Source organism: Mucor mucedo (assembly GCF_025094135.1).
Source record: "Mucor mucedo strain NRRL 3635 chromosome Unknown EV154scaffold_4, whole genome shotgun sequence".
NCBI classification, from domain to species: domain Eukaryota; kingdom Fungi; phylum Mucoromycota; class Mucoromycetes; order Mucorales; family Mucoraceae; genus Mucor; species Mucor mucedo.
In genome coordinates this window covers 430,241-440,900 of record NW_026252288.1, presented here as the reverse complement: position 1 = coordinate 440,900, position 10,660 = coordinate 430,241, and the positions used below count along the sequence as shown (strand labels likewise).

Below are 10,660 nucleotides of genomic sequence, written 5' to 3'. Positions count from 1 at the left end.
GAGATATTTGCAGACATAAAATCCTTATTCACCACTTGTTTGGTACTCGTTCCCGAAATCGAACTAACCGGATGATCTCATCTTTTAAAAATTGGGCCTACATCACATCCTCAAATAAGAGCTTTCAAAGGCCGGGATTACTTTTATATACTGTAATAATGCTAAAGTCCAATTCCACCCAACTGTATGTAAGTCGATTGTTGCAGTTTATCCCCATGATGACACTAGTCGCATCTCCCTTCTTAAGTCTTTCGCATTTTTCAAATTTCCAGACCACCTCTGCCACCTCATTAAATCCCAAAACTATATCGAGCATATCTATAATAACAGCGTTTAACAGTGTCCCTTTTCTATTGTCCTCCTTTAGCATTAATTCTATCGAAAATGAATTTGACGGTATATGATTCTCTTGCATAGTTTCATATGAATTAGAGTTGTGCCTCATTTCCAAGTCTTTGGCTCTTTAGGTCGCGCTCTGTGTTTTCCCTTCGTTACAAAATCGAATTTCTTCTTTTTGTCTTCGTATAAAAATGCCCTACTTTGTTTTGTAAATTATTCTACAGCAAGTCTGGCAGCTCATTAGACTGGTATTTGTCTGTTTCTTTCTTGCATGCAACAATTGCCCCAAATTCATGTTCGCGATTCTATCCTGCCAGTTCTAGAACTGCTTTAATCTTAAAAACTATTTGCGATCTGGTCCTCACGCTAGCCTTTAGTCTCCCAAGGCAACTCTTTCTGAGTTTTACCTTTAGATCGTCCAAACTTCGTCTCATGTACTAGTTAATTAACAAAACGATTATTAAATTAAAAGAAGGAAAAGAAAAATTCGTCATTAAGAAAAAAGATCCTTTGCAATTTGTACCCCGACTGGATTTTATTTTATTATAGCACACATTGAAATAGGTCGAAGCTGAACCCACCCTACGAGAGATGACCCTTAACTGATACGCGTCATGATTATAACAAGCAGTATGACCTATATTCCGTTTCCATAGTGCTTGGTAAAGTCAAGGCAATCTTCTGTATTAACAAGTTTACGAGCAGTCTTAACTCTGGTTGTCAAATTACTTTGATCTTTGGCCCTGGTACCTGAATTGGGATGCTTTGCAGGCACAGAAAAAAAAAAAAACTCCTCAACTTGTCTGTTCTCTAAATTCCGATTACTTTTTTTATTTATTGAAGAAAAGCTAGCTAGGCTTCACTTGATCATCTATCCAAATATTTTCATGTTTTGCTCCTTATCTTTATTGGGACTTTAACAAGGGCTTTATATTTAGTTATGATCTTCTTTTTTTCCTTGTAGATCAATACACTGCTCCAATGATTTACTAATGAAATTTGTTATCATTTTTAAAGAATTCTGTTGCATTGATATAAGCAATGATATTAAATTTGCGAACAAAAAAAAAACAAAAAAATTACATACCTTGTAGCAACAATATTATACTGTAAGTTTAGGACTATGGCTAGAATAATTGATTTACTAACTCATTTATCCTACGACCTCATTTATCTTACTACCTCATTTATCTTACTACCTCATTTATCTTATTACCTCATTTATCTCATGACCTTTATTTATCTTGCGACGACTACCATTGTTATTTTGGGCATCCATCTATTTCTCTTAAGGCGCCAAAGTTAAAAGTATCAGCAGATTAACTGAGCTACCTAACTTTTTTTTAGTATTTTTTTTACTTTCATCTTTAACCTACCAGACCAGGTGCCTCTTTATATTCAATATCAGCAATCGAAACGTCTTGACTAAAAATTAAACGACGATGACCATTGATTATTATTTATCATTTCCTTTGAATTAAAAAGAGGGGGGGACTTTCTATAAAAATAACTACGTCTTTTCAAACAGGAGAGACTGATCAACTATCAGTGAGTGGTCCAAAAAAAAAAAAAAAACGCTTATTTAAATCATCAAAACCAGGGATGATAAATAAATGGAGTGCCTTTAAACTGTCCAAGCAGTTTTTAGTGTTCCGGCGTTATAACGTTGCACAGACTTAAAATTCATCCCAAAATTGCCCCTGTCATGTATGGCTGCACATATTGTAAGGGCTAACCTGCATGATTATTATTTTTTTAAATGTCAATAATACAATGCGACACTGCATTCATAATTAATACGAAGAATATAAAAATTAAAACAGACTTGCTTTCACATCTTTAAAGCTTCCTGTACTTTATGATGTATAGACGCGTAATGTATAAATAAGGATGCGCCCAGGGTTTTCATTGTTCTTTTTATGTCAATTACGTCAATAATTTAATAACATATACTATTTTGTTTGGAAAGGGGTGTTTATTAAAAAGGAGCGATCTTGTAATTAAAAGGCGTATGTGTTTATAATTTTTGTTTTTGTTATCAGCCCCTTACACCGGCTCATGCACAAATTATGGACGCGCCCATCTCTTCCTTTTTGTTATTACGTTTCTGTGTTGTCTATAAAAGTGCTAGCAGCGATGTTAATTTGTGCTTTGTTTATACGCCACAGAGGTGCTTTCGGATAGTTCCGATTATTATATCCAAAGTGTGGCATTGTAATGATTATACAATGACAATTGTATACTGACAAAGATGAAAAGACCAAGCTCACCCTTTCTATTAAAAGAAGACAAAAAACAATACTTGCTACAATCACCATCGAACTTCCATTCTTGGTGTTCGTCAAAAATTAATATCATCGTTTTCAACAAGCAAATAGATAAAAAGAAAACAATTAAAAAGAAGCCGTTAACCATTCGTTTTTGAATAACTCATTTTTGTTTGGAAGAAATTAAAAAATGTGGTTGGCGATATTAAAGGGGATAGGATAGCCCACTGTCGATTATTCACATTTTCATATCATTGACTTTGAGCAAAAGAGTAACAAAACACAGCCCGTTTAAGGTCATGTCATGCACAGGAAAAAAAAAGAAACATGATCTTATTTATAATTTAGCTTGAAGGCAATTACAATTGCCAATAAATTTTATAGTTCCTGGCCATCACAGCCAAATACCAACATGCCCGAGCAGAATACCCCTTAACAGTGATGAACACATGTATAATATGTTGCTAGTTGATAGCTTTTGTTTCGAATAATCAGCAGCTATTCGACAAACTTGGTGTTGCTACCAAGCTGTTAATATTCTTAATTTTCTTTAGAATAATCCAAAATCTCGGTTACAAATTTCATTCCATATCTCGGTTACAGATCCATTCCATATCTATGACCACACATTTGCCATTCCTTCCGATCGCGCTCAACTTATTGTATTTTCAGGCAGATATTTGAAGACTAGCTGAGGACATACTTGGATTGTGCTTTGTTTGATTAAATCCTGTTAAATCGAAATGTATACTGTCAACACAGAAAAAGAACAGAGAAGAAATGATTTGCTTTCACCCAAAGAGTGCCTGTATACACTTTTTTGTTCTCTTTTTTTTTACTGCGCAGTTCAACATGGCAACTCATTTCAACCTTCAACATGGTGGTTGCTGTAATTAAGCTTTTTGCAATGGAAATGTCAGTGACACCGCATTAGTTGACTCTGACAATGTAAGGGGAGTTTTTTCTAACCTGAACGAAGACACTTCCTGCTTCCGGTAGCCGTTATTCACGTGCCAATAAAAAATAAACAATAATTCAGTCACCACCCATTGATTTTATGAAGAGCAACAAAAATGAAGTGATGGAAATCAAAAAAAAAAAAAAAGATATGCTATGTATATTGTGTTACCGTCTATTTTTCTTCTCATTAGAGTTTTTTCAATGTTAATTACTATTTGTTTTGCTTTGAGGGAAAAGGAGAGAATTGACTTTTTTTCCCACATCTCCTCACTATCAATTTTTGCTGATTTTCCCCCTAATTGTTTTAATTTAAATCCCCGTCACCCGAAAAGATATAAAAAGATCGCCCAACCTCTTTTTTTTTTTCTATTTTCTTAAGGGTTTTTCTTTACTTTTATTTTTCTCACACTCGCGCATTTAGTAACGTACCCTATTTTTTATTTTCTTCTTCTTGTTTTCAGCAGACCAGACAATTTATCTATCGACCATGACTAATGATTACACCCAAGCCGAAAGTATGATTGCTTCCGCAACACCCACACGCGTACAAGAGGCAATGGAAACGATTCGACAATGGACAAAGGACATCAAGGGAATGCCCGAATTGATTTCAGAATCACCAAAAGCGGTCTTGATCGAACTTTTGACAGAGCACAGACCAAGTCGGTTCCACGTGTTATTCGACACTTATTCTTTCGCCGACGCTATAGCTGTCTTGACTTTATCTAGACTCAGATTGCCCATCCGCGAAGAGTTCGTCGTCCTCTTGACAAACGCGATCCGAGTTTCTGACAATGGACTCACCGCCCAATTCATCTTAACTGCTATTTCATCCACAGAGAGTTGCTTGACAGAAGCTCCCACTAAATTAATTTGTACCACCACCACCACAACAACAACAACAACGAAAACAACAAACCAAGACCAACGAGTCATTAATTCTGCCTTGGAACACATCAGTCACTTACAGGCAGAAGTTTATTTCAGCTACCCCAACGAGCCAACCCTGATGTCACCCACCTGCTCCACTCTCACTTCCAGCAGCTCCTTCTCTTCTTGGGATGCCTCCACCACAGCCACCTCCACCTCCATTTATGGACAAGATGAATTTAAATCCTTTGATATGTCCTGGTATGACATGCGTGCACCCTCCTTTGTCGAAACAGACTTGGATAGCGTCCAACAATTCAAGTCTGATTTTAACAGCGTCAAGACCAAGATCGAAATTGCCTTGTGTCATTACAGATCGACTCCCGCGCCACAAGTCCAAGAAGCCTTAAATTCCTTGGTTACACACTGCAATGCGATGCAAGACTGCTTGCTCAAGTTGGAGACTGAGTTTTTATTTACTCAATTGTCCCAATTTGTTGCCACTTGCATTGACAAAGCACACGCATGCTTCGTGTCTCTCGGACAACTTCCAGTCATTACAAGAGAGGATTTGGATACGTTGGACCATTGGGTTTCCACCAACCTTCACTTAGTTCACTGCTTGTCCCGTCTCTTTCAACAAGATGAAATCTGCAAATCACAATTGGCAACACTCATCCAACAATGTGGTCAATTGAAAAAGGGTTACATACATGTCAAGACTGTATGGGATACCGTCAGTCGTATTAAGAGCGCGATTGAGGAAGGAGCAGATATGCTTGATAGCGTTTCCTTGACGGATGAACATCTCTCCCAACACGCTCAAAAGACATTGAAGTATCTTTGCCTTATCCAAGAAAAGGTGTCTGCTGTCACTTACAATGACCTGCAAACCTTGGTCAATGACACTGCCGATGATATGAAGTCTTGCTCCGACGACGATTTGGATGCGTTTGAAAAGCTGAAGAACACAATGGTCCATTCTGCTTTCGGTCAGCTCCAGGTGTTTAAACGAGATATGCTCGACAGTATCTCTATCCTGGACAAATTTAACAGTAAGCAACAATTGAAGGAAGAGATTGAAAATGCCATGATTTGGCTTCGATCATTTCGTGGTCGTTTATTTGGATTTGGCCTGGTGGATACACTTTGGTGTCCGTTCAGCAATGCGAGTATCCGGGTTGAGGGATTAAATGAGCTCAAGCACGAGTTTGCCCAATTTACGTTGACAGATTACAACAAGATCTGCAGCTATTTTATGCAACATGGAGACAAGGGTAAATATTACCGACGAAGACGTATCTTGGTGGAAAGCAATGAGCTCAATTACCAACAATGGGGCGACGCTTATTTGCAAGAAGAATACGACTGGTTCAGTGCTTTACATGAATTATGTGAAGATGTTGGCCATGTAATCGGATTTCTCTGTGAGATTCAACAGCAGCAAGCGGATGTGCTCAAATTCATTCATCAAGTCGAGACATTCAAGCATAGCCTGTTGAATTTACCAGAGAATGGTCTCATCGAAAGGGAGAGGGCTATTTACAAGGACGCGTTTGCAAAGATCAAGTGGCCAACCTGCTTGGACTACGGTCAAGTAGGTCGCGTCTTTTATCGCTACAGTCAAACGTTGTATATTAAAGTAAGCGACGTCAAAATTAAATTTATCGACGTTTGTAAACAATAAAAAAAAATTATTTGAAAAATCATGCAAAAAAAAAAAAAAAACGTGTGTGGCTTTGTTTTTTTTATTTTTTTATTTAGCAACCCAGTTGGTAAAAAAAAAAAAAAAAAAAAGGGGGTGTCACTGTTTTTTATAAGTTCAAGATCATGTCAGATCCATTTCACCTTCAAACTTCAGAATATGGAGATCTATACCCAATCACAACAAACGGAGCTGATGCTTTCTCACTCCAAACCAACAAAGACGATCCAATACTCCAAACTAACGAAGACGATCTTCTTCCGCTTGAAGCCGACGGAGATTTGCAAGGTGTCTTGGACGCACTAATTGAACTTCACCAACTCGATTCCGAAGAAACTCACGCTGAACGTTTCCAAAAGGACTACGATAGCATTACCCATGCCCTCAGTCTCAATAAAACCATGCAAAAAAAAGTTCAAGAAAATATTGAATTCATAGACAAACTCCTTGCTAAAAATGACACGGCCATTGTATGTAATTTTTTTTTTGTTTTTGTTTTGTTAATTACTTGCATGGGGGAACACATTAAACTTATTAACTTGTTAGGTGCATATAAGACAAACCGCTAATGCCGAAAGCAGGTTCGGTCAAAGACTTTTTATTCATAGACCTTACGATGACGAAATCAATTACTTTGACGAATCCGACTTGATTCCAAAGACTCCTGTCACTTCACCTCCAGAACAAGAAGAAGAAGACGTGGAAGACGAAGACGAAGAAGACGAGTACGAGGAAACAGCTGCAGAAGAAGAGGAGGAAGACGACGACGACGAGAATGAAGCCGATTGTGAAATGAGACAAACTAAAAAAGCATGTATGTTTTCTTGCTTACATAAAGAGAGACGATTTTTCTTTTATTAATTGGGCTTATTCCATAGGGTCAAGAGCGGAAAGATTACGATTGATCAGTGGAATTCATTCAGAGGCAAGACGAACCATTGCCTACGATTTTGTCAAGAAGTAAAGTTTATTCATTACCCATTTCTTTTTAGTATACTTATCCTTTTACATTAGCAATGAAGATTGGCGTGTCTGGGAAGTAGATAAGATTCCTAATCAGGAACTAGAGGTCTTTCCTGTCGACCGCCTTGACTGGGATCGAATTAGTAAAATTCATGTATGCATGATTTTATTTTAATTTATTTATCATCATTTATTAATTTCTTTATAAAGGTATTGACAAGAACTAAAATCGAATCCTTAATTCAATGGACCACCCAAGAACATCCAATCATCAACAAAAAGCCGTGGTCTAAACAAGAATCTGAACGCCTGGCACAACTTGTGGAGGAAATCGGTTTGAACGGTCAATGGGAACGTATCGCTAGAGAATTGAACACAAATCGTACGATCTCTCAGTGTTTTTCTCATTACATGGCTGCTAAACACCACGAGTCTACCAAGTCCCTGAAATGGACTGAAGAAGATGACACTAAATTAGGTGCTGCCATCAAAACTTACGGCGACTGTAATTGGCAATTAATCGCCTCCGTTATGGAAGGCAGAACAGGTCAACAGTGTTTACAAAGATGGACCAAATCTATCAATCCAGCCATCAATCGCTCAAAATGGACCACGGAGGAATCAGAGATTTTGGAACGTGCAGTACAACTTTACGGCCAAGGAAATTGGACAAAAATACAGCGTTTATTACCCGGAAGAACAGACATGCAGTGTCGTGAGCGTTATTGTAATATCATGACACCTGCTTTAGTGAGGACTAAGCTTACAGATGATGAGATGAAACAATTGGTGTCTTTGGTAGAAGAGATCGGTCCAAAATGGTCACAGATTGCCGGCTTCTTTCCAGGACGTACTGATAATCATATGCTGAGAGCGTATGCCACACATGTCAAGGCGATACAAAGGGAGAAAGATAGAGAGGAAAGGATTCGTGTTAAAGAAGAAAAGAAAAAAGAAGCCGCTGAAGCCAAAGCAAAGAAGCGATTAGCAAAGGAAGCATGGATGGAACGTAAAGCTCAAAGGAGGAGGGAGAGAAATTTAAGGAGGGAAGAAGCCGTTTCTAAACCAAGGCAAAAACGAGGTAGGAAACCAAAGTCAGCGGCCTCACCGGGAGATCCAGAATCAAGACGGAAAAGAGGAAGACCCAGACTATCAAAAAAGCCAGCCTTTCTCGATGAGGATGATGTATATACCACTGAAGAAGAAGAGGAGGAAGTGATACTTAGTAACAACGAAGAGGAAGAAGTGATACATAATAGTGAAGACAATGAAGATCAGATTTCATGTATGAGCGATTATGTTGAAGAGGGCTCAGATGAAGATATCTTTGAACCGCCATCAAAGCGTCCAAGGAAAGCGAGAAAACGTCGAGAAGACACAGAATATAAGGTGCTTATTCAAGGCCCAATTATCCCCACAAGAAGATCCACAAGAAGTACCGCAAGAAATGCAGACTGATTAAATGTGCGACGGTGGCTTATTCTCTTTTTTCATTTCCCAACCCTCCTTTTTTTTTTTTTTTTTTCTTGCAATAAAAGTTGTTGTATACATAAGCATAATGGTCAGTCTGGAGTGACATGAAACAACATGTCAAATACTTACAAAAATTCTATTGATAGTCTGACAAAAAAACTGGACCTAAAGAAAACTTGACATGGAAGATTAACTATCTTGCCGCTCAAGTAAGTTTTTTTTTTTTTTAAAAAAAAACATCGATCTTTCTTCTTTTGCCTGAACTTCTCAAACATTATAGGTTGGAGAGACAACACACATGAAGACTGCCATCATTGCTGCTTCCAGAGCAAAATATCACAAGATTCATAGCGCCGAAGACCCACAGTTGGACCAGACTTCCTTAAAAAACGAGCTTTATACCGCTAGAAAATTGAAGCTCGAGTCAAAGTTGGTAAGATACTCTTTCTTACTTTTTTATTTTTTCAGCTATTGGGAACTCACGTCTTAAACGAATAGCATCAAGCTCGTAAAGATATCAAGGCCGCATTAAAGAAGGGCAAACAATTTGAAGTTCAAAAACAAACCAAAAAGATCAAATCTGCTCGCAAATTATTAGAAGAGTAAGTTTCCCTAGGATTAGATGGGAAAGCGTGCCTTTTTAGATTATTAACCATTCTATTAAACGAACAGGAGCAACTCAGAGGAAAAGATCGATGAAGAAAAGGAACCCGAGACTAGCGAGGAAGATGTCGAGATGAAGGAGCAGGATCAAACAGAGGAGGACAACGAAACAAAGAAGGTGGAAGAAAAGAAGCCCAAGAAAAAAGTGACAGCTGCAGAGATTGAACAATACGAAAACGAATTGAAGATTATAAATAAGCTCGACCTTGACGCACTTATCGAAAAAACCATCAAAAACAAACTCTTAAAGAATTCTACACTCAAAAACGAAGAACTCGTTAAGGACTTGATTGAATCATCTATCAAGCCTATTGAAAAAGCGGATCAAATTACACAAAACATTGAATCCAGATTAATATCTCAAAAGCCTGTCATTGCCGAAATCGCAAAGACAATGTCTTCTTTCCAAAGCATCATTTTGGGCGACAGTGACAAGATCCAAAAGAGAAAAGCCAACGAATTAAAGAAAAAGGCCATGGAGGAGAAGAAGAAGAGAAAGGCAGAGGAAGCTGAAAAGGATAAATTAAACAAAAAACCTAAAGTCACAGCAAAAGCAACAAAGCAAAAAGCAGGTACTTCAGAGTTTGTGGAAACCTTGGGTGACATGGATGATGAAAATGATGATGAGAATTTCGCAAAGATTTACGAAGGTGAAAAGAAACCCAACAGAGTCGGTCAAAAACAAAGAAGAAAGCAATGGGAGGAAAAGTACGGTCGTGAAGCAAATCATATCGCCGCTGAATTCAAAAAGCGTGAAGAGAAACGTCTCGCAAATCCCGATTACAGACCCAAAAAGAAACCTACACCAAGACCTGCTGCTTCCGCTGTCAGCAATGCTCCTTCAGAGCCTGTGCATCCATCTTGGGAAGCTAAGCGTATTCAAGAAGAGATCATGTCTAAGGCATTGAGTGGAAAGGGTGGCCCATCAAACAACAAGATTGTCTTTGATGATTCAGATTAAAATAATAAAATAAATACAGTGTGTACAGTCTGATAATTTATTCAGTATTGTTTTTTATTTTACCTGTCTTTATTGTTGACATCTTCAGTGGCCAAAGCATTAATGACATTTCGAAGCATAAGAGCACAATAATTTGTTCGGGACGAAAAAAAAAAAATTCAAACACTACTAAACAGATTCTGTTTGGAGAGGCATTAAGCTTAATAAGTGCATATGAAGTAATCTGAGTACCTATGGAGAAGACGCTTACTTTGAAGGGACTAGTTGTGTTTATTAGAAGTAGTATAAACCAAAAATGCACTTAAAACCTACTAGAGGGTCCTACAAACACTGGAAACTAAATTGTTTGCTTACATTAAAAACATGCCCTGTATGACTTTGGCTTATCCAATTTAACCATAATACAAAAAAGTCTCTTGTAGTTAAATTCCAAAAAAAAAAAAAAGGATAAAGGCTATC

General features: G+C 37.8%; 3 protein-coding genes across 3 annotated transcripts; all 3 read left to right on the top strand.

Annotated features, from left to right (window-relative positions):
- Positions 1–3,972: 3,972 nt before the first annotated feature.
- Positions 3,973–6,155, top strand: EV154DRAFT_491822 (uncharacterized protein; the record flags this gene model as incomplete). Its single annotated transcript, XM_051599601.1, has 1 exon — positions 3,973–6,155. A coding segment is annotated over exon 1 (2,063 nt), but the record flags the coding sequence as incomplete, so codon positions are not given.
- A 90-nt stretch (positions 6,156–6,245) lies between these two features.
- Positions 6,246–8,707, top strand: EV154DRAFT_213483 (uncharacterized protein). The gene is made up of 5 exons (XM_051594390.1): positions 6,246–6,611; positions 6,688–6,955; positions 7,020–7,101; positions 7,156–7,258; positions 7,315–8,707. Exons 1-5 carry the CDS (start codon positions 6,267–6,269, stop codon positions 8,560–8,562), a joined length of 2,046 nt encoding a protein of 681 aa, XP_051463090.1. The 5' UTR covers positions 6,246–6,266; the 3' UTR covers positions 8,563–8,707.
- A 450-nt stretch (positions 8,708–9,157) lies between these two features.
- EV154DRAFT_491819 (uncharacterized protein) lies at positions 9,158–10,237 on the top strand. The gene has a single exon (XM_051599600.1). It carries the CDS (start codon positions 9,314–9,316, stop codon positions 10,199–10,201), a length of 888 nt encoding a protein of 295 aa, XP_051463089.1. The 5' UTR covers positions 9,158–9,313; the 3' UTR covers positions 10,202–10,237.
- Positions 10,238–10,660: the final 423 nt, after the last annotated feature.